This window comes from Myiozetetes cayanensis, unplaced genomic scaffold (genome assembly GCF_022539395.1).
Source record: "Myiozetetes cayanensis isolate MyiCay16 unplaced genomic scaffold, myiCay2020 scf1, whole genome shotgun sequence".
Classification (NCBI taxonomy): domain Eukaryota; kingdom Metazoa; phylum Chordata; class Aves; order Passeriformes; family Tyrannidae; genus Myiozetetes; species Myiozetetes cayanensis.
In genome coordinates this window covers 142655578-142678400 of record NW_026086604.1, presented here as the reverse complement: position 1 = coordinate 142678400, position 22823 = coordinate 142655578, and the positions used below count along the sequence as shown (strand labels likewise).

Genomic DNA, 22823 nt, shown 5'->3' with positions numbered 1-22823 from the left:
ATGCCCTGGCTCGAGAGCGCCGAGCATCCCCCGCCTCACACAGCGCTCATACACCGCCAGTACAAAACGCCATTTATTTTCCACCCCATCGCAAGGGTGGGAGGGCCTAGGGAATAATTTAGCATGCATAAGTAGAGGTAATTTTTTTTTTATAAATACCATATATAAAAATAAAGACAGTATTGAGATTTCCAGCAGTTTTAACGTTCATGACATAAACAGTTTTCCCGATATATAGTAAGAACAAAACACTTCCAATACTTAGCAGAAGGAATGAGCTTCCAGGGGGCAGGGATGGAGGGGCTGGGGAGCTCAAGTTTTGTCTGTTTCTCAGTCAATAATAACACTGTATTCACCGTAAATCCTCTTCCCCGCCCGGCATGCGGAGGATCCTCTTCTCCATCCCTCTCCAAGCAGGGAAGAAATCGGAACAAGGGAGGGAGCGGGGCCGATGCCAACCACGAGTGGCAGGGCTCCCCTACGGCAGGACGGCTGGAAGGAGCGGGGCGTGCGGGGAGGCTCACTGGGACTGCGACGGGGCTCCGTGCCGGCCCCGGGGCTGCGTGTCCTCCTCGTCCGCCTCGGAGCAGTCGGAGGAGTGGTACGGGCAGCACCTCCCGGCCGCCGCCGCCACCTCCTCTTCCTCCTCCTCCTCTTCCTCGTCCTCAGGTTCGCTGTCGGGCAGTTCCCGCATCCTCCTCCCGCCGCTCTTCTCGGGGGCGGGCAGCAGCAGGTCTTCATCCCCCTTGTCCTCCCCTCCGCCCCCCTTCTGCTTTTCGGCCTCCTGCGCCGCCTGTTCCTTCGCCTTCTTGCTGCGCTTCCACTTCATGCGCCGGTTCTGGAACCAGATCTTCACCTGGGGCAGACAGGACACACACATCACCTCATCCGCCACCTCCCGAGGGCAGCGCCCCCCACCCGCCCCTCGCCGCGGGAACTCACCTGTGTCTCGGTCAGCATGAGCGACGTGGCCACCTCGAAGCGCTTGGGCCGCGAGAGGTACTTGTTGAGCTTGAACTGGTGCTCCAGCTCCAGCAGCTGCTGGCTGGTGAAGGCCGTGCGAGGCCGGCGGCACTTCCCCAGCAGGTTGGACTGCGCCTGAGCTGGGAAAGGACAGAGGGGAGCGCGGAGGTGAGCGCGGAGCCGCCCTGCCGCGCCCGCGCATCCCCCGGGAGGCCGGTGGGAAGCGGGGGAGCAGGAAAGACTCTCTGTGTGTGACTGAAGCAAGGACCGGACAGCTATCCACCCGAGCACGGACCGAGGCAGGGATTTCCTCCAGCATCCAGGTCCCTCGGCTCCGAGTTTTTTCGGCTTTCATAGTGTCAGAGGATTCCCCGTAGGGACAAAAAAAAATATAAAAAATTAAATTAAATCTTTTAAATAAAACAAAATATGTCTCTTGATTTCCCAAGAGCCTAACAAACGCGAGACAATAAACCGAAGCCAGGGATCGCGGCGAAGGGGCACTGGGCTCTCCAGGGACCGGCAATTTGCTCCATTTAATGTTTTAGTTAAACCTGCCGCAATCCCAGGCCGCCCATATCCGTTTAATTAGCGGGATTGCAGGCGGGCACCTCTCCGGCGGGCCGGGACCCGGACTGAGACAGGGCCCCGCTCCGCACCGCCCTGGGAGTGCCGGGCACCGGCCGCCCCTCGAGGCGTAAATCAGCAGCAAGGGCTGGAAAACTGTGTTTGAAAGGGAAAAAAAAAAAAAAGCGGAGTTTCCGCGTTCGAAAATTAAGGATTTATAAAAGGTGAAAAAAAATTCAGCGGCGAGCAAGCGGGGACTGAGCACTTTTGTGATGGGGCTCAGACACCCCCGGGGCAGCGCTACGACCCATTTCTCAAAGTATTTTTGCTACTTTGGTTTATTTGGTTTAGAAAATCAAAAATCTGGGCAGGGGCGGCTCCCGCTGCCCAGCCGTGGTTGGTGGCAGGTCGCTAAAGCGGCAGAAAGAAAAGGACAGTGTCCGCTGCCAGCCGCAGCGCCCGGGAGATTTTCTCACCGCGGTGCGATTTTCCGAGGCTCCGTTATCGTTTCGCTCGGTTATTTATTCCCTTCTGCCCCTTGTTTGAGAGGCAGGGCTCTGACAGCTCTCCTAATTATTTTTTTCTTCCTGAATGTTCCAGTCTAAACAACCCCAATTCGAGTGAAAACAATGGACTTTTTTGTCTGCGAATGTGTGTGCAGAGTAGGAGAAGGGGGAGGAAAAAAAAAAAATAATCGCAATTCTTTTCCTGGCATGATTTTCGTAAAACTACACCTCTGGTATTGTTAAACCGGCCATTCCCACCGAGAGCTCACACCTCCGAAAATGATCTTTGCTTAAACCAGATGCATGCAAGGTCCCCATCGCCGCGAGGCCTAGAGCTCAGCTCCGCGCTTTGCTGGAACTCCGGGATTGCCTGGCTCCATTCAGCGCTCCCAGCCTTCCCTGGGCCCAAAACCTACACCCTTCCGATTATACTTGTCCTTTCGTTATCCCCCAGGGAACGCAGAACCCCACATTTTCGGCTGACCCCAGATCCTCCTTACGCCCCTTTGCCCAGAGGACCTGACATCATTATTAAAAGCCCATTTTCGATAAAGGAGAAATAAAATTAGGAGCGGTGGATGAGTGATGCGACCTTCCACCCCGCTTTTTGGGAAGGGGCTACATTGAAATTGGGATTTTGGGGGACACCACAGGGACTCCTGCCCCTTGCCCCGTCCACACTACACTCCACCTCCCCTCCCCGGCGGTTTTTGCCCTCTGGGAACGGGCATTTTGCAAAGGCCGGGAGCAATTTGCCACCTTCCCATTTAACCTGCCGGGAGAGGCCGGGTTGCCCGGGTCTCCTCAAGGGCCAGAAATAACGAGGTGACCGCACATCCCCACTTCCCATTGCAGAGTGCTCTTTCTTTCTTTTTCCTAATAAAATTTTTTCAAAAAATAAGAATGCCGCCTCAGGTTTAACTCTGCATTTTATTTAGGCGGGGGCAGGAGGAGGTTTCTCCCCTCTAGGAAGGAGACAGCTGCCGGTAGGCCCCGGCAGCGGGACAGGGGAGGGAAGGGACTCGGCTGCCCTGCGGAGGGAGGCGAATACTCACAGTTGAAGTCGGGCATCTTGGGCAGGATCATGCCGGCCGTGGAGGCCCGGAGCCACTGGTCCAGCTGGAAGGTGCCGGCGCTGAGCTTGATGGGGTCGGCGGCGGGGTGCGAGGGGTGCGCTCCCTGCACCTGCGAGTAGGGGTAGGAGAGCGCCGGGTGCTGCCCGCCCAGCGCCGAGTACCCGTACACCGGGTGCCCGTACAGGGCCGCCTGCGCCGGCATTCCCGGCCCGCCGGGAGCCGCGGGGTGCAGTCCCAGGGCCATGCCGGCCGCCGAGGCGTGGTGGTGCGGGTGAGCTCCCGAGCCCGCCCCAGGCAGGAACCCGGGCTTGGGGACCAGCGCGCAGTGCGCGGCCAGGAGCCGCGGCGGGGACGGGCTGTCGGTGCGCAGGCAGTCGGTGGGGCCGCCGGCAGGATGCTCAGAGGAGGACGAAGAGGACGAAGAGGAAGAGGACGAGGACGGCGGGCTGCCGCTGCCGCTGCTGCTGCTCCCGCTGCCTCCCAGCGAGGTGACCAGGGCCAGCGGCGCGCTCTGTCCCGCCGCCGCCGCCGCCTTGGGGGGGTCGACAGCCAGCAGCGCGTCGATGCGGAAATTTTTGGATTTTTCCATGAGGAGCGCCGGCGGGAGGGAAGGAGGGAGGCGGCCGTGGGAGGGGGGGACCGTGGGGCTGCCCCGGGCCGGCCGCGTCTCCCGGCGGCGGGGGCGGCACTGCGGCCGCGCTCCGCGGGGCGCGCCCCTTCAAGGCCCGCAGGCGGCTCCCATTGGCCCCGCAGCGCCGCGGCCTCGCCCATCGCTGGCCCCGCCGCCCACCCGTCACAGCGGAGCGCCCGCCCCCTCCCGCACACACCCCCGGGGGGCTCCGGGATGGGGACACGGGGAGAGGGGATGGTCTGGGCAAACCGGCTGCTCTCTGCGGGGAAAGCCCTCCCCGCCGCCGGACTGTGTGTCCGGTGTCGGTTTTCCACCGTTCCCGCACGCACGGCAAATATTTGCCGTAAACGCACCGCCGGCCGCTTTTTTAACGAGTCGGAAAGAATAAACACCTGCGGGTCAGGGAGTCACCCCGCCACCAAATCCCGGGTCTGTCAACAGCGTTATTACACCTGCTTATCTCGAGCAAACAGCCCCGGACAGAAAAGGGAAAGAGCGGGGCGAGGGGTCGCTCCCTCACCCAGGGCCCCGTTTCCCTCAGGGGGGCCGCGGGACCCCCGCACCGGTGGTGTGAGCGAAAGGTCAGGATGCAGCATGAAGGGCTGCCAAGGTAAACACGCTCTCCCTTCAAAAAGCCATTGCCAGTCCCGCGGAGAAGGCTCTCGGCAGCGGGAAATGCCCGTGTCGCAGCTCCGCCGCTGTGAGTTCCCCCTGTGAGGGGCCGCTCCGCACTTGGAGGCGGCGGTACTGTGTCCCAGGGACTGCCGGTGTCACCCAACAAGGGTGCGCTGCCCCCTCCCCCCCACCTCCCCCAGGTCCAGGCGCCTGGGATGGGAAAAGTAAAAGCAATGAAAAGAGGAGAGAAATAAGCGAAAAAAGGGGAGAAGGGGCAAAACTTGAGAAGAGAAGCGAGAGTCCAACACAACCAACGAAATATCCGACAACTTTGCCCCGGTCCCCTCGCCACTACTCCATGGGCAGGAGGCACTGAGCACCTCTGCGGGGTGTACACGCACACGTACAGACACGCACCCTTCGCTCTGTGCCCTGGTATTCCCCTTCTACTGCACTTTTTCCCCCCCTTGACCTCACTGGAGCCTCCGGACACAGTCGCACAGCAGACACAACACAGACACACAAGCAGGACACATGTGTGGATGCAATTCCAGCAGGCACACAGACAGACTTGTCCGTAGGCCTGGCACGACCACACGCAGCAGATGCACACGCGTGGCACACCACAGCCACACACACACAGGCAACCCCCGCACACAGGTCCTGGAGAGCAGATGCGCAGAGACCCAAACAACAGCCGCTCCCGCACACATTGGGCACAGCCCGCACAAGCCACGGGGCCGGGGCTGAGCCCTGCAGCTGCACGAAATCCCCCTACACCCCTGTCCCCTCCAAGAAGAGGGGGATACCGAGTAGCAGGATCATTTTCATGAGCCTCTTCGGTTTTGCCGGGCCTCCGGCGCGCTCCAAAAAGAGCGGAGGCCTCAGGGAAAGGGCCCAGGAGCTCAGCAGTCCCCTGGCCATCGCCACCTTCCACCAGGGCTCCACAGCCGGCCCCACGCTTCCCCTGGACCGTCACTTTGTGTCCCACGCGCGGAGCAGTCCCAAGGCTGTGAGAGAGTGTCCAGAACAGGGGCTTGTCCCCGTGGCTGACTCCGGAGGAAGTGGGGTAGGCAGTGGACCCGCCTCCCGACCCCGGCAGGGCTGAGGGTCACCCCCTTAAGTGCATGGTGGGCAGGGGGGATGTCCATCCCGCTGGACACGGGGACGCGGCTGTCACCGGCCGGGCCGAGCCGGTGCCAGCTCCCGGTGCCCGGCCCGGCAGCGCCGGGGCTGCTCGGGCGCGTCCCGGTCGCGGATTGTCCCGCACATAGGGAACCTGCTTTGCGGTGCCGCGGTGCGGCCCCTTCCCGGTGCAGTTTTGGGGAGGAGGGACGGAGCTGCAGGGGAAACCACCCCGTGACAGAGGACAGCCATAAGCGCAGGGCTGTGCTCAGGACACCGGTGGACGCGTGTGTACCGCCGGAGGGATGCGCGGCCCGCGGTCGAAGGTGGCCGGTGCCGTGAACGATTCTCCAGGCGGAGATGAGGTGGAAGGCGCGGCCGCCTGGTGGGAGAAAAGGACCGGGGCCGCATGACCCCCGCCCCGGGGGCGGGCTCAGGCTGGACACCCCGTGCCTCCGGCCCGGTGCCGCACGCAGACATCGTTCAGCTGATAGATATTTAGTTATTTAGTGCTTAGAGAGGGATTTCGATTTTCAGAACTTTTTTTTTTTAATGTGTATAATTTTCTTAATTGCTTTCCTTTTTTTTCTTTTACTTTTTATTATTTTTCTTTCTTTTTTTCTAATTTATTTTTTAGGGTTTTATTTTTCCTTCCCTTTCAGCCTTGCGTTCCGTGTGTTTGTCCCCACAGGTGCCGCGGGGCATCCGGGCCTGCTGAACTCCCCGCGGCTCCCGCACCTGTGTTGATCCAGTATATTGCCCGGGAGCCAACAATGCGCGGTTATCTCGGCGGAGATAGCGCAAGGAGCGCGCTCCCCCGACACCTCCGGGTGGTCCCTTTCAGCAGAGCCCCCGCTCCCCCGGCCGTGGGCAAACAGATGCCTATCTCGCCTTTTGAAAAGCCGGGGCGGTGCAGGCAGGGGGCGGCGCGGGGCACTGGGGTAAACCCCGGTGGGAACAGCGCAGCGCCCGGAGCCCTGCATTTGAGGGGGGGTCTCTCACTTCTCCGAACTAACCCCCCCGACGCCGGCCGGTGTCCCCAAAGCCGTTACAAACCGCAGGCGCGGGGCCAGCGCTATTGCCAAAAACACATATTACACTGCGACATTCTGTAAATGAGATAATGATACATAAACCTCCCTGATAAATGTGACATCCTCGGGATGTCTCCTCTAAATTAGCCGCTTGCATTGACTGCTAATAATGGTGAGTTTATGAAAGCAATTTCAGTGCAAAAAGCACAGGGTCTTCTCGGTCTAATCAGCTGCCTCTCCTAATGGATGAGGGGGTCAGGCGGAGAATTATTGACACTCTGCTGCCCTTAACCTGTTTCCCAATAAAGCTGATTAGTTTTTGTCAATTCATCAGCTAACCACTCTCGCCGGGACTGCATCAAAGCCTTATTTGCTCAGGGGAAATCAACAAGTCACAGATCAGATCCATTACGGAGCAGCCCCGGCTGCCGGCGGCTCCCGCGCCGGGGCCGCTCCTGGGCTGCGGGGCTGCCCCAGACATCGGGTGTGAGCGGCTTTTTGGGGGAAAACAAGCTCCCTTCAGGTACTCCGGCTGCAATAAACACCCTCAGGCAGCTGTAAATGCCCGTGTGTTATCAAACTTCTTTCTTTCTCCCGGGAAAGGAGTTGGGGATCCCGGGAGGGTTCTGGGCAGGTCCCAAAGGCAAATGGGTCTCCACCAGCACCTTGTGCATGCTGGAGGCTCAGGGGCGACCGCCTACGCAACGTTCCTCCCGGGAATAGGGCACTTCATGCCTTCTAAGACGTCCATCCTGGAGAGAAGAGTCAGTCTACCAGAAGCCTTCCTTCACCTCAGACCCCCCTCCATATCTGAGCAAAAAGCTGCACCTGCATTAGGAGGTCGGGATACTTTTTCAAGATGCTTTTGGTTTGGTTATTTTTTTTGTTCTTATCTACAAGCCATTTCCAAAGTTTTGCATGGCTTGCTTTGGACTTCCTCTTGTTAAACAAAAAATTAAAATTTTTTTTCCTGTTACTTCTGCAATCCCCGCACCAGGGGTGGTTTGTCTGGAATAACGGTGGCTGGACAGTTTTTGCTTATCCACAAGAAAACAACAAAAAGCCCACCATCCGATGTGCACTGCCCCTTTAAGCCCCGACCGACAGCCTCTCAGTCCACCCCCCTTCAATTTAATTTCATTAAAACAGAGCATGAATATTTCTATTAAACCTAAAATGAAATATGAAGCCATTTAGACTCTGCCTGCACCAATCACCCAGATTTATGACTTTTATTCATCACATCAAGAGCTGGGAAAAATGAATTTTCTTCACCCAGGAAGGAAATAAAAACCCTGCCTTGGTCATTTCCAGAAAGCTGTTAATTTGCCCATGTGGTAATTACTTTCACAATTAACTAAAATACAAATCAATCTGACAAATTGGGTTAGTTTATATATTAATTAGCCAGTTTAAATTTATTCATTATGAAAAGACAATTTAAGAGGACCTCGGGTGTCTGTTTTATCGCAATAAATTACTGTTAGGAAATGGGGGCTAATAAAATATCACCGTATTTGAGGGCACCGCGCGGGGCTTTCCGCAGGTGCGGGCCGGAGCGTGGCTTTCCGCGGGGGCGGAGGTGGGAACGGCGGCCCGGAGGAGAGGGAGAGGGGCCGGGGCCGTGCCCCGCCTCCAGCTGCGCTGATTTAACACTCCGTCGATAGGATCATTCGATGCCTTTTAGCTTGTGATCTTTATAAATGTCCCCCTATTAAATTAGAAAATGATTCTCTCCTCGTTTAATTGTATTCTTTCGTTTCTTATTTCCAATTAATTAGTCCTATCGACGTTGCAATATTTTAAGTGACTGGAGTCCGTTTACAGTTTAAAATATATGGGTCAGCGCGTGCAATTTTAGACTAGGCAGAACTATATAATGTGGGTTTTAACTACTCTTCTCTCATACGTCTTAAACATCTGGCTAAATGCATCACTGGGAAACACCGCGCGTGTTTTGCGCGCTCGGGACCGGCCGCCCCGCTGCCCCTCCGCGCTCCCAACGCGGCCGCGCTGGCTGCGCGGGGCAAGTCTGAAAATCGCTTTGCGCTGCTCCTCCTGCCACCGCTGCGCCGGGAACCGGGCGGCTAAGGACAAACCTGGGCATTTAGGGGAAGAGCTGAGGGTTTGTTGTGCTTTGGCTTTTTCCAGTGCAGCTCCCGGAGCTGCGAAATGCCTTTGGGGCTCCACCCCGCCCACCCTTCAGGGGAAAGGTGCGAGGGGCTGTGCAGGGAGACACCCCACACACACATCCAATCCTCACCCAGCGCTGCTGTCCTGGGCAGGAGCCTGTGCTGGGCACTAGAGAGGGAATAACGGGGTGTTAAATACGTGTTAAGTATATGTGATGGGGTGTAAAATAACGAGACCTCTTCTGGCGGAGGTGGTCTGCAGGGCCTCCCAAAACACTGCCCAAGGGATGTGCGGGGTATGGAGAGGGAGGTGTGCGTCCCTCAGAAGCCGGGGGGGGGGGTGTGTGGCAGCGCTCTTTCACCTTCTCTGCTTCCCTCTCCCACGCAGGAAAGACCCCCGAGAATTGCCCTAAAAGACAGGTCGGGTACTGTGGATCATCCTGTTTAACTCCTCTCCAGGATCATCCTACCCCCGGTGCAGCCCCGCCCTCCCTGAGCAGCCATAGACTCTACACAGTCCCAACTTCTCCAGGAGCTGGGCTGGCTCTGTCCTCATGATGTGAGTCTTGCAGGGACATCCCAAGCCCACGAGGGGTACCTGAATATGCACAAGGCTGAGGAAGCAGTCCCCCAGGAGGGGGCTGCCAGAAGCACTGAGGGGACAGGTGAGCATGGCTGGGCTGTGACAGTTTGGGACTGTGGGGGACATGCTCTGGTGCCTGCTCCCCTGTCCCCCTGGGGCTCCCACCCAGCGCAGATGGACGTGAACATTCCCAGTCTCCTGGTTCTTCATCCCTGCTGATGCCTCCTCCCTGGTCCAGCCCACCCACCCTTCCCTCCAGCTCATGAGGGCTTGGGGGCCACTGTAGGGGCTGCATGTCTGACATCATGTCTGCACACAGGTCCCTGGGACATCCTGGGGCTTTCTGGGGGGTCCTTCACTGACTTGTGCTTAAACACCTGGGACAGAGCAGTTGCCTTCCACCCACTTCTGGAATGGTGGTGAGCCTCTCCCTGACAGCTGTGGACTTGGGCAAAGAAAAGCCCGGCACAGGGTCACCCCTGTAGCAGGCAGAGTTGCAGTTTGCTGTCCCCAACTCACATTGTGTCACTGGCCCCTCCAAATGAGAGTGTGCCAGGAGGACCTTGGGTCCATAGATGTTGGAGGGTGCCTTGAGCTTTCATACTCCAGTGGTTCCAGCCTCCATCTCCAGTCCTGTCTTCATAGGACCCCCTCTCCCACCAGACAGAGCTTCTCGCAATTGATTTTAGAGGAATGATTTGGGGAAATAACAGATGGATGGAGAGTGAGATACCTGACACCTCTCCAGAGTGCAAATGGAGACTCTTCACCTTCATGCTGTTCAACTCTGTGACTGTTTGGGCCTCCAGTGTTCATGTCAGAGGAACAACATAAATGCCAGGAAGGATAAAAGACGAATCATAAGGGCAGATTAATAATGTGGCAAATACTACTGTTATTGGCCTGGGCTCCAAAGGTCTCTCCCATCCATGGTGGGCTCCAAAATGCACCTAAGGTGGTAAAACCTAAACGTGAACTGCTCTCACTATTGATTGTATCACTTGTCTTTGTAGTGACATTAATCACGGCAAGTTCCTCCTGCGATTTAGGAGATTGTAATATGTGGTTCCATAAGACTCTCATTGTGATTTAGCATTGATTAATGTCCATTCATAAAATGATATAAAACTTACTTCTCTTCCATTGTAGAGCCCCAAACCACATTCCAGACAATATTTCAAAACCTTGTTAATGTAACTGCTAATTTCAGAGGGTGATGGGGATGGTTATGGTGTACATGGGCTCGTGCAGAGGGGTCTGCAGTGGGGGCAGGAAGAGGTTAGAGAAATTATTTCCAAGGCAGAAAATTGCTGTCCAGTTTAAATTATTTCAGGTGTTACATGGTCATTCTGCTGCGCCTTCAGATTCACATCAGAGCTCCTGAGGATTTAATTAGCACTTCGAAGGGCCTGACTCTAAATACTCGAAGAATCAAATTATTTTGGTGATAAGCCCCACAGTATTTGTGCCTGTGGCTTCTTCATTCCTGCATAGCATTTGGCCACCTTCCACTCCCAGTGAACTGGTTGCTCTGAAGATATTCATAGATACAGTTTGCTTTCACTGTATTTTTCTGGAGGCTCTGCTTGGCACGGGGCCTAGTACAAAATACTCATGCTTTTTATTTCCTTTTTTTTTTTCTTCCTTCTGTTTTTAAGACGCATACCAGGGATTGTGATGTGCATGCATAACGGTATGTGATCCAGGAATCATGCTCTTGCAAAAAAAAAAAATCAAATTAGTGAAGTGGGGAGGAGACTGAGTGACCGGCAAAATGTTTAGAGAACTAGAAAAAAAAAAAAAAAGCTGAAGGTTGACACCTGGCTGAAAAACAATATATAATAGGAAGTTGAACATTTGGTGCTTTAGTATATATAATTTAGCTGTAGATAATAGATAATAGAGAGTTCACAGGATCACTTGATGGGAAATATATTGATAATACAATTTTTCTTTGCAAAATGTATGCAATGATTGCAGTTTTGGTTTAATAATAAATTTAACTTTGAGGAATCATTTGATTCAAACCTCTGCTTTTTCTAATGGCATTCAGAATTATTAATATCTGTCTAGCCAGCTAAAGAGGTTTTTAAAGAGTATGCTGGGTGTTCTGCAATTAAAGTAGCCATCTGCCCTTTATTAAAACTCCATTAACCTTTACATTAAAATATATTTAAAATGCAGACACACTGAAAATATCAAACACAAATAAAATAGATAAATCTAAGTTGTTTCTTTGCTTTACTGGCTTATTTGTGCAACATATGGCAACTTGTTTTGGCCCCTATAATTTTCTGGGGACAGATAACGCTTTGTAGCATCAACTGCATGATGTCACAAATTATATTCCATGTTAAGGATGGGAAATAATTATAAGAAGGTAATGGAATTAATAACTGATGGAAATTTCTAGAACAGCTTGTTTATAGAAGGCAGGAAAATAATTTAAAGTTCATATTATTAACTTCAGAATAAAATACTTAATCTTAAGAGCATAACTAAATTGCTTTGCTCATGCAGCTCTGCAGATTACAGTGGAGCTATTTCTGTGGTAGAATGAACCATGCAAATCACTGAAAATTTTCTGAAACTATTCATATATATTGTCAATATAAAATGCAGCACAGTTCCTGTAGGTGCTGCTGCATTGTCCCCTTGAGCCTCACACTGGTATCTCTCTAAGGAGTGAGAGCAATAGTGTACTTTCCCTGTCTGAATTATTGTCACCATTGGCAGAGCTGCTGACTTTGTCAGTAAATAAATATGCCTGAAACACCCCTTCTAAGACTTGCTTTTACTTGCTTCTGATTTCACACATTTGATCAATGAGGGCTAAAATTCTTCAATATCTGAAATATCTGCCTGTTTTTTATTTATTTATTTATTTTTTAGGTCAGCAAAAATGGCTCAGACATTTCCAAGACCCAGGTTAAGCAATAATGTCATTGTTTCACCCTGCTGAAAGTCTTTCCAGCGAGGGTGTTTGCACACCCACCGAGCCACGATTTACCGCCGCAGCTGGCAGGGATCAGGCCCCCCGGCACGGGGCACACCTCCTGTCACTGATCCCACAAACCCAGCCTTTGGGCAAATCATAAAACTTTCAAAAAGTGGCTCCTCCGTGAGCTACGCAGCCTCCTGTGCTGCATTTCCCGGGCGCTGCCTTTGCTTCGGAGATAACCCTGGTTGGGATCTGAGCAGGATCTCCCTCCCTGTCTTTGCTTTTTCTGCCTCCCATGGGCTGCAGCAGCCGGTGGCGGAGGAGCGAGGTGTCAGACGGATCCGCAGCGAGGGGAAGGGGCCGAGGAAGGAGCCAGTGACAGCTCAGAGTCGGGTGTGTGATGCTCAGTGAGCACCCGCAGCGAGGGCTGGCAGGGAAATTCAGAGCTGGGTGTGATGGAGGCGGGTGGGGGGACCCCGGAGACAGAGATTGGAGAGGAGAGAGGGTGGTGGGAGGTGAGGAGGGACGGGCAAAGGGTCCAGGTGTGCGATGTGGGGATGGGTTAGGGGTAGTGGGGCGGGGAGAGGCAGCAGCATCTGCAGAGCACCATGCGAAGGGTGCGGCAGCGTCGGGAGGGAGAGGTCAGCGGTGATCACTGCCCTGCCATCGACAGTCGCTCACAGAGGAATTCCTGACAGTCCTAGGATTAAATAACCTGATTTTCATTGCAGATTTGACTTTGTAAAAATTTAACATGGCGAAGCAAGAAAACACTTTTACTTGGCTTGACAGCGTGCTTTCAAAGCCATGTTTTCTTAGGAAGTTTTACAACATTATTTTTACTCAGAACAAACACAAATGTCAAGATTTCTTCCTCTCCAAGAAACACAAATCCTGTTTCCTTTAAGGATCTGGTCTCAAAGATCCTTGTGTATCAGATAATATAATTTAAATTCATATTTCAGTAATGCCCTGCTCATAAGGAAACAGTTTGGGGAATTAAATAATGTACTTCCATGGTCTAGCATGCTATTTTGTTATTGGTGTTTTTATTAGCAGGACCAACACTGAAGGATCATCTTCAGAAAAAGAGCTTGGGCTTCAAACAGGTTTGTAGTTTTCTTAGCTGGGTTTATATATGGCCCTAATATTGACAGTACTTTTTGATTAATATTGTGTATAACATTCCTTAATGCATCAGTTGAATTAATTATGCAGAAACATTCATCCACCTGGATGAGCTATTGATGAAATGACATTTTATTGACAAAATGACAATTTAATACTGAGCTCTCCTAAAGCTCTCAGCTGAGTAGATTGGTTCAGCAAGTAGAAGAGGGGTTGTGGACAACTCGGCAAATCCTTTTGTTTTCCCCAAAATTTCTCAGTGGGCTAGGAGCATGACAGGTTTGCTGTTGGAATTTAGTACTGGGCTACTTTGTGTCCTCAAGTCCAGGTTGGATGAGGCCCTGGGCACCTTGATCAGTGTGTAGAATCCCTGCCCATGGCAGAGGGGTTGGAACCAGATGACCTTTAAGGTCCCTTCCAACCCAGATCATTCTGTGCTTCTGTGATTTCATGATTCTGCCAGTGGCAATGCACAAAGGAGTGGTTTCATCCACAGCTTCTTCTGGCTGAGCTCAAAGTAGTTGGCTGAAATGTGTCTCTGGGTGATGGCCCTGACATCTTCTTTTGGCAGGAGCCCTGCTCTGGCTTTGTACAGTTCCAGATATTTTGGTAAATGAGTGGAACTGTGGTTGGGTGACATACATGGCTGTGAAGGGGAAAAAGAAGCTGCCCTCACCAGCATGGTTTGCAAAGAGCTGCCCTCCCCACACTTGGAGAGGAGTGCTCAAAACTTTCTCTTCTCACCCCAGTGTGGACAGTATGATCTCGCTGTGTGGTCTCAAACAAGCTTTTGTTTAGCTTTTGCTGTATCTTTGAACTGCAGACTTTAAAAATCAAGAAGACTTCAAGATGATGGATTTGGGGTGGGATTTTCAAAAGCTTACAAGTGACTTTGGAACAGGCATCCTATGAAATTGCTGGAGTCTTCCATCATTTGGGCACTTTTGAAAAAAAAATAGATCCTTTATCGAGACCTTAGTTTTACTTTCTTAAAAAATTGGACTGTAGAGGTGGTCCTGATGATGGAGAATAATATTGACTTTCTGTGGCTGATAGCAGAGATGTGAGTGGGCTGGGAGTTTTCCAACCAGATGTTTTTTTTTCTTGGAAAATGCTGATTTATTAAAACTGAAACTTTTCATGGGAACATATCAGTACTGATTAAATTTTGTCGAGAGAGATTGCTAGGGCTTGAGCCAGAATCTCTGAGTGTAACAAAAAATGAGATCCTTGAATGGGGAATGGCCAGCAGGTCAGGGCAGCCATCTGGAGCCTGTCTGGGTCAGGTGGAGGAGCGGACAGGCTGTGAGTCTCCCACATAACTGACATGGCCCTTGGGCTATTGCTCACTCCAAGGATTATCTACTGTTTTTTCATAAAGAAAACTTAAAAACCTCTCCATCTTATTGTTATATGGAATGGGAAGTGTGTTTCTTGCCTAGGTTGTTGTGAGGATTAAATATCTACTTGAAAATTTCTTTGAAAATCCAATTTATCAAATTACTGGTATTGCAGCTATTAGTACCAGTTTAGAGAGGAAGGTGCATTGCAGGTTACAATCATCAGGAACACTTTGAAGAGGATCTGTGAACATCAAGTCCAAAGACTTAATCCTCTGAAAGCAAATTACTGGTAACTGCATTATGGTGAGTTATTATCAGTAAATGTTATTAGCATGAGGATTTGTTCCCACGTCAAAATGATGTTAATACAATATTAGTGATGCAGGTCTTTGGTGTCAACATAAGAATATCAAATGCAAGTGGAGGAAAATTGTATTGGATTGTGGAGATGATGGCAAATCAATGACAGAAAATCTATGGAGAGCAGTTCACAGTGACACAAGAAAGCAGTGTCTGCATAAATCAGTGCAGACCAATGGACACTGAAAGGAAATTTCCATGCAAGATTAAGTGGACATTGTTATCATGTCAGGCCTACACGAAATAAGTGCTACAAAATGAGGATGATACTGTCATACAAACATTAGGACCAACCAATGTCAACAGAAATTGCTCTCATGGAAAGAAACCAACAGGCTCCTCGAGTACAAACTCCATCAGCAGCAGGAGCAGCTACTGAGCTCCACCAGGTCTGGGAGCTCCTGTGGTGGATCAATCCCAACAGCATTTGGTCCTGAGCAAACACAGACCTACACCATGTCTCCTGGCCCAGAAATCTGCCACAGATGGGGAAGAGCAGATGTCTGCAAAGGGACATGGCAGATCATGAGGAGTCCAGAGAACAATTTGGGCAGAGTGGGGGCAGCAGCCTCTGCCTTGCTGAATTTTCTGTATGCAAAGGAGAGAGGTGAAGAATGAGGAGGGTGATGCTCTGGGTACTCATGGGATCATGGAGAAGAAGAGTGGGGTGGTTGGAGAACTGGAGTGGCTGTTGGCAAAGTGATGCCAATGGGAAGGAAAAGCTGATGGTGAAGCCACACAACATCTTTTCTAACTAGACCTGAGTTTAAGAATATAATCAATATGTTTGAGAGGTATGAGTGGATACGTCCCATCATCTTACCTCCTTGCAGTGTGAAGTTTAGGGAATATTCTTGCCTGTGCCCTGATCCACCGGTCTGTTCAACACTGCAGCCCAGCTGAGCAGCTCTGTCACGTGTCCTTTTAGTCCAGCCTTAAGCCCAGAAGGGCATCACAGTATGTGTAACTGGATGACAAGACACACAAGCTTGAACATGGCACAGGTACTGTGGGCACCTAACCTGAGAACAGGGGAGCAATAAACCCTTTTTCAGATGCTCCTCAGCATCACAGACCAGGCATGGTCCCATGTATCTTGTACTTGAGGCATTTTCCACTGTGGGTGGAAGTGGTTCTGCATTTTCTACATTTATTGCACATTTCCTGTACATTTATTGCACATTTATTGCACATTTGTTTAGTTAAGGCACAGTGAGCTGGGTCTCAGGGAAGGCAGCGGGAATTTTGCCACCAGTTTGACAGCGAATAGGACCAGGCCCTGTGTCTGCAGAGCAGTGTAAGTGTCCTAATGTGTTTAAAGTGTTTATAAAATTACTTAAGTCAGACACATTTTTCAGTCCAGCCCATTAGCCTTTCACATGTGTTTGTGCAGAGCGCAGTGCCCAGGCAGACTGGCGGCTTGTAAATGTTAAATCAGCATAAATATCACAGCCTCCATGAAGCCTGTTCATGTGGCAACTTGCAGCATGATTAACATATTGCAGGGAAAGAAAATATTGACAATTTATAAATCCGTATTCCGTAATGCTGCATGAAAAGCGATATCTGCGATGCTAATGGACACCTAATTAATGTTATTACAATACTTACAGCCCACTGAGAAGCTGATGAGAGAGCCTGTAAAAGAGATAAGATTAAAAGAGAGATCAGTAGCAGTAATTTCAGCCACATTTCTGGCAGCAAGTTCTAGTGCAGCACTGGCTTTAATTCCTGCCACGGTCACTGCTGGCATTTATGGATCTGTAGCTTCAGGGGCTGCTCCTGCAAAGATGCTGCTGCTGAGCAGTAAAGAGGAGCAGAGAGCTCTGGGCAGTAAAGAGGAGCAGAGGATGCTGAGCAAGAAAAACACAGAATCACAGAATATGCTGAGTTGGAAGGGACCCGCAAGGATCATTGAGTCCAACTCCTGGCCCTGCACAGAACCATCCCCAAGAGTCACACCATGTGCCTGAGAGCATTGTCCAAATGCTTCTTGAGCTCTGTCAGCCTTGGTGCTGTGACCACTGCCCTGGGGAGCCTGTCCCAGTGCCCAACCACCCTCTGGGGGAAGAACCTTTTTCTAATCTCTAACCTCAACCTCCCCTGACACAACCTCAGGCCATTCCCTTGAGTTCTGTCACTGGTCATCCCAGAGCAGAGATCAGTGCCTGCCCTTCCTCTCCCCCTCACGAGGAAGTTGTAACTGCAATGAGGTCTCCCCTCAGTCTCCTCTTCTTCAGGCTGAACAAACCAAATGCCCTCAGCTGCTCCTCACATGGCTTCTCCTCAAGGCTCCTCACTATCCTCATTGCCCTCCTTTGGATGCTCTCTAAGAGCTTAATTATCTTTCTTATAGAGCACTGACCAAAACTGCACACAGTATTCAAGATGAAGTCACATCAGTGCAGAAAAGTCAGATTTGGGAATCTGCAACAGCAGTGATATTTGGAGACGCTCAAGGAAGAACAGCCAAAAACCCTTCGTGGCATGGTCTGTGGCCAGGGTGAGCTTCACAAGATTCTGTGGGGTGTTTTCTAGTTAGGTTTAATAACTGGCTTCCCAGGCCTTGCCATTAACCAGCAAGTTTGGTTTAATCACCGTTATGACAAACAGCTATTGGCTTAGCCTCAAGCTCATCGGGGCAAGGAACCACTGACTAACATCTGAGGAAGCATTTCTGTAACTTGGGCATCGTGGTGGGACAGGAGGGGCCCAGCTGTGTGAATCCAGGCTCCAGGCAGCTCCTGGGCTCTGGAGCTGGGACTGGTGCCCCCCATGCATAGCAGGGATGCTGAGGACATGCCAGCATCACTGGGTGTTGCGGTATGGTGAGTGGGAAACTCTAGAAAACCAATATTAAAAGCCATCCCTGGGCTAAACCTATGGCAGTGAACAGAAAGTGAAAGCTTGGGGGGACGCTTTTCTCTAACAGGGTTGCAGGATTGTAGTGACATCGATTTGTCTCTCAGATGTATAAACTTGCCTTTTTTTTTCCTCTGCTATTTTGAAGGATGCAAATATTTCCTGGAAGCATAGCAGGTACAGAGATGTTGACTCTGTTTCAAAGAGGTTCTCCTTCCTTCAGCCTCTGGAGACCTGGGGCACTGGTTGAAACACTGATCTTGCTGGAAAGCTCTGTCCTCCCCCAGCAAGGCTTTTATGCTGCGTGTTTTCCTGCCTGCACATACCAACCAGTGTGCCACTGTCAGAAAGGACTGTGCCAGGCTACTGCACGTGAATTCAAATAACACACAGTGATGCCAGAACTGCATCAGGTCATTAAAGGCAAATCCTCAAGCAAAGTTACCTTGAGTGCACCAGGAATTCTTAAGACTTAAAGACCGATACGCCTGCGGTGACCCCTCACTGCTTGCTTGTCTCCAGCTCCAGTGGTGTTGATTTTGCTTCCACCACGTTTGAGCAATTAGTTTTAGTGGCTGGAACATCATTTGTAAGTTGAGTAACCCAAACTCTTTAATCCAAGGCTGTTTGCCCCCAGAGGGGTTTAGAATTTTCCTAAAAGATGGCAAAGAGCCACGGTGTAATCTTGGATCGCCGTCTAGTTCCAGAACAATCAACTCTAAGTTGTTTAAGAAGACTGGGTACATTAAAGTGGCTGTAAATCAGCATAATGAAAACAACAGTACATGCAGAAATTCATTACATATCTGATACACTGGGGTGTTGTTTTTTTATTTGGTGCATTTATGCTTTATGATTGTTTTGTAGCATAAAATTCAGCTGATGGATGTGAAATTACAAACTGCTGCCACCTCTCTCACAGTAAACAGAAAGTATTTCAATAAATAAGTAAATAAATAAATAAAACACCTAAACGTTTTATTATAATAAAGTTACTTGAGGCCAAGAGTTCAATAAGGAGAATTTATAAACATATCATTTCAGATCTTGGAAGGATTTCAACATAATTTGCTTGTGGTATGGTAAGTGAGGTGAAATCCATCTACAAGTCTCTCTGGAATAATAAATATATGGAAGTGTCTCTTTATATTTGCTATGAATTTACTGTAGCACAAAAATGCTCCAGACTATCCCAATTAAATATGCATGACTTTTGGGCAAGGAAGGAATTCTTGACCTACTCTATTCTTAAATGAGATCCATTTTATTTCTCAGCAAAACACAAACCTTATTCTCTCTTAACTTTCTTGACTCAAGTGCTGCCACTCAAAGGGTAAGGGTTTGAAGAATCAGGCCCCAGGGCCCCAGCCTTCAGCAATATTTTTAAATATACTTTCATCTAAGTTGACAGTGTAAATAAATTATAATAATTGAGACTTCATTTTATGTCCATTTGTAAATGAACATAGATTTTTCAATTTATCTAAGTAATTAACCTTTATCAGCACTGCTGGCTGTAATGCAATGACAATTTTATACACAAACAGACACAGGTGATTATCTGCAGGTATTCTGGGCTTGTTAACCAAGTCTACTCTTGAGCAAATTCTCTGTTGTACAGGTGTATATGGCCAAAGAGTCACCTACTGCAACATTCCCCAACACATTGTCAGCACCTGCCTCTGTAGGACAGTGAGAGATGGGGTTGCTGAAGGGAACAACTTTGCTAGAGCAGGACAGTTTTTCATTTAGTGGCACTGCTGAGGTTTTCACCTTTGCTGCCATTCACCACTGGAATTGAATCAACCTATTAAAATAAACACAGGATTTCGAAACCTTGCACAAGGAGTAGAAAAAAGCATGGCCCATCAAAACTTCTGGTGAAGTTTTATTTAGGGGAGGTGATTAGTTGATGTTGATTAGTAGATGTTATAGATCACTTGTCCCATTCTAACAGAAATACTGCCTCTTTTCCAAAAATGTGGTTTTGGGCTCACTTCCTAGGACTTCATTGTTCTCTTGGAACAAATTTCCTCCCTTGGGACTGACAGCCAATGCCTGTCCAGTTTCTGGTGTGTCATCCTTTTGTATCCCACCTATATGAAAAAAGGGCCAAGAATTACCAAGGCCAGCCCTTTTCTTAAGCCTGTTGTCATAACTTTAGTAGTTGGCCCCTGGGAAGTGGATCTGCTCTCAGGCATCCACAGAATGGGAGCAAAACAAGCGCCACTTTCCATCTGCAGTTTTGCTGTGACCTGGAGACTTACCCAGGAGTTCAGAAATCTTGTCTTTGAAAAGGTTGTTGATTTGTTGCCTGTACAGTTGCTCAGATTCTACAAAACCATCTGTGCTGAAAAAAAAAATTACAAAGTTTTGAAAATATTTAAGAGTAGCTCTAGTTTTTATACTGCCAGAACCCTCCAGTACCAAAACAGATCCATGGCACCAAATACACATATTTCAGGGTTTTCACTTTTATTAAAAGAAACCAAAGTCTTAAGAATGAACCTTCTGCTCCAGCTGAGCAGTAAGGTTAGAACTGAAGGTGATGGACAGATTCAAACTCTGATCATGGATGAAGTTATACCAAGGAGGTCAGTTCTCCTGCACGAGCAGCCTGTAAAGCATGGAGGGATATATGCAGAAGGAAGGGCTTGAAGTCTGATGCAGAGAAATAATTTTTAGTAGATTAGCAAAAGATCAGTCAGAGTTTATGCAGATATTTTTGATCAAACCCTGGGACTGGATCAAGGGCTCCCCAAGGTCTTTGACTATGCTATTTTCTAAGATCTGACAGCAGCTCCAGGCTGAACTGCTGAAAACCTGCTATGTAATGTAATTGATTTTAAAAAGTACTGTGAGTTGTTCTGGCCAATCCAAGAGAGAGAAAATATCTCTTCTCTCCTCCTGTCTTACAAATAATATGCTAGATAATAAAATACCGATCATGACAGAACTGCTTTCCCCTCTGTTTTGGAAATGCATGACTTTAAAACATTGGCAATCTCCTCTTGCCTGAATTTTGAACTCTCAAACCCACATTTAAGCATGGTAGGTTCTTTCTTTCTGTGAAGTAAGGTAAACTTTTAACTATTTTGGTGTTTGGCAAGCAGGGAAAAAAAATTATCAAAGCCTACAACTATTAAATTCTTGAGAAAGCAAGCAACGATGTCAGCAAAAAGTTGCAGTGAAAAGGAGCCTCTTCTCAAGAGGGGAAGCTGTAGCAGAAAATAATTACTGAATTTAACTCTGAGGCCACAGGGATCGAGATGACATCTCTGTGCCAACCCCTTAAAAAAGCAGAGGCTGAAGAAGGTTTGATGTCCCACCAGACCTGGAAATGGGAAGAGAGGAAAGAAAAAGAAGGAAAAGTTGGCAATGACTGAAAGTATGCATGGAAAAAACCCTGCTAGAGCCTTGAAAGCAAATCCCTGGAAGAAGGGTGGTTGCATAATCCTATTTACCAGGTCTAAAGGATGAAGTGAAAAAGCTCAGTTTAGTCTGAGCAGCAGTGGAAGTTGCTGCTGTCAATGAGGAAGAGGAACCACAATAAATATCTCTGGATCCCTGATCTCAACAACCTAAGGAAACTTTTAATCTGCTCTTCAGGGACTTGTGTTTCTGGAGGAAGTGTGTTTTCTGCCCTTGTTACCGAGTTACCACACGATGGTCAATTTTTGCCAGTGGGAAACCTCATTTTCTTTACCAAGAACAGCCTTTCTTGTGAGTCATCACACTTCTCATGCTCAAAGTATTCACTCTGCCAATCTATCATCCATGTGGCACATGTCATGGACAGCAAATACTCCATGAAAGATAACTTTTTAATTGGTAAACGTGTGCTGGAACTGCTGACCCAACTATGCAGTGACAGCTCCCAGGTAATTTCTGAGTGATCTGCAAAAGAACAAAACATAAGAGTTAAATTTGTTCAGCAAGCAACTGCCCTCACATTCTTATTTCTCTTACCCTCTGTAAGCAGGTGGATGTTACCTGGGACTGGGACTGTGACAGGACACGGATGCTCTGTGTCTCACTTTTCCCTACCTGCAGATCAACAGTTAACTTCATGATTTTAAGTTACTTTGATTAATTAGACTTTCTTATGTTTCAAAGGCTTTGGATGGGATCCCATGAACTTGACATGCCTAATGGTCCTAATGCTGCCTCAGGTGACACTGCAATTGCCTCAGCAGTTATTTATGAGCAGCAGTTGCCTCTGATATAAGCACCAAGTCTTCTCCATGGACCTTGTTAACCAAATCTGGCAGCTGCCAGCACTTGCTTGTGCATGAGACCTGGTCCCTTTCCCTTTGTGGCAGGTGAGTCCTGAAATCAATTTCTTTTTGTTCCTCTTTCTGGCCAGAAACTCCAACCAGGAGTGAGGAAACATTTTCTCCTAAACTGACGTGTTTCTGACACACATTTTGTCAACTGGAAAGGATTTAATTGAAAAGTTTCTCTTCAGTTCTGGTGCATCCTGACACCAAACTCTCATCAGGCACAGGGGGACGCACAGACTCAAATTGGAAGGTTACAGACTAGCACGGTCCCAATGGATATAATCAAGACTTCCATGTTTCCCTTGTATATTAGATCAGTTTAAGTAGATACAGCCAAATCCAGTTGACTAAGTATAGTTTAGCTAGAATCATCAAGCAAAAGCAGCAACACAGCCTGTGCAAGAGGCAGGGGGCTGTTCTTTTATTCTCTGCACACTGCCTGGGGTAAAGCAGCTCTTTAGGCTTCCTGACAGTGTTAGAAATTAATATAAAGTGAAGACATATGGGTTCATTCTCCTCCCAACTATTGTCAAGCAACCTGGGAGCAATTTCACTAAAATCAGTTGTTATGGTCTAAAGGTCAAAAGCTCAGGACTTTTATAAAACTTGGTCTGACAAAGAAAATATTTCTTTGTTCCTGGCTGTTCTGATTTGCTGGGTTGTCTCTATGGTGC

At 49.3% G+C, this 22823-nt stretch overlaps 1 protein-coding gene across 1 annotated transcript; it reads right to left on the bottom strand.

Moving 5' to 3' along the window:
* Positions 1-520: 520 nt before the first annotated feature.
* Positions 521-3701, bottom strand: MNX1 (motor neuron and pancreas homeobox 1). The gene is made up of 3 exons (XM_050335771.1): positions 3092-3701; positions 943-1103; positions 521-856 (listed from the first exon to the last, which is right to left on the bottom strand). The coding sequence occupies exons 1-3, from the start codon at positions 3699-3701 to the stop codon at positions 521-523; spliced, it is 1107 nt and encodes a 368-aa protein (XP_050191728.1).
* Between the last annotated feature and the right edge of the window lie 19122 nt (positions 3702-22823).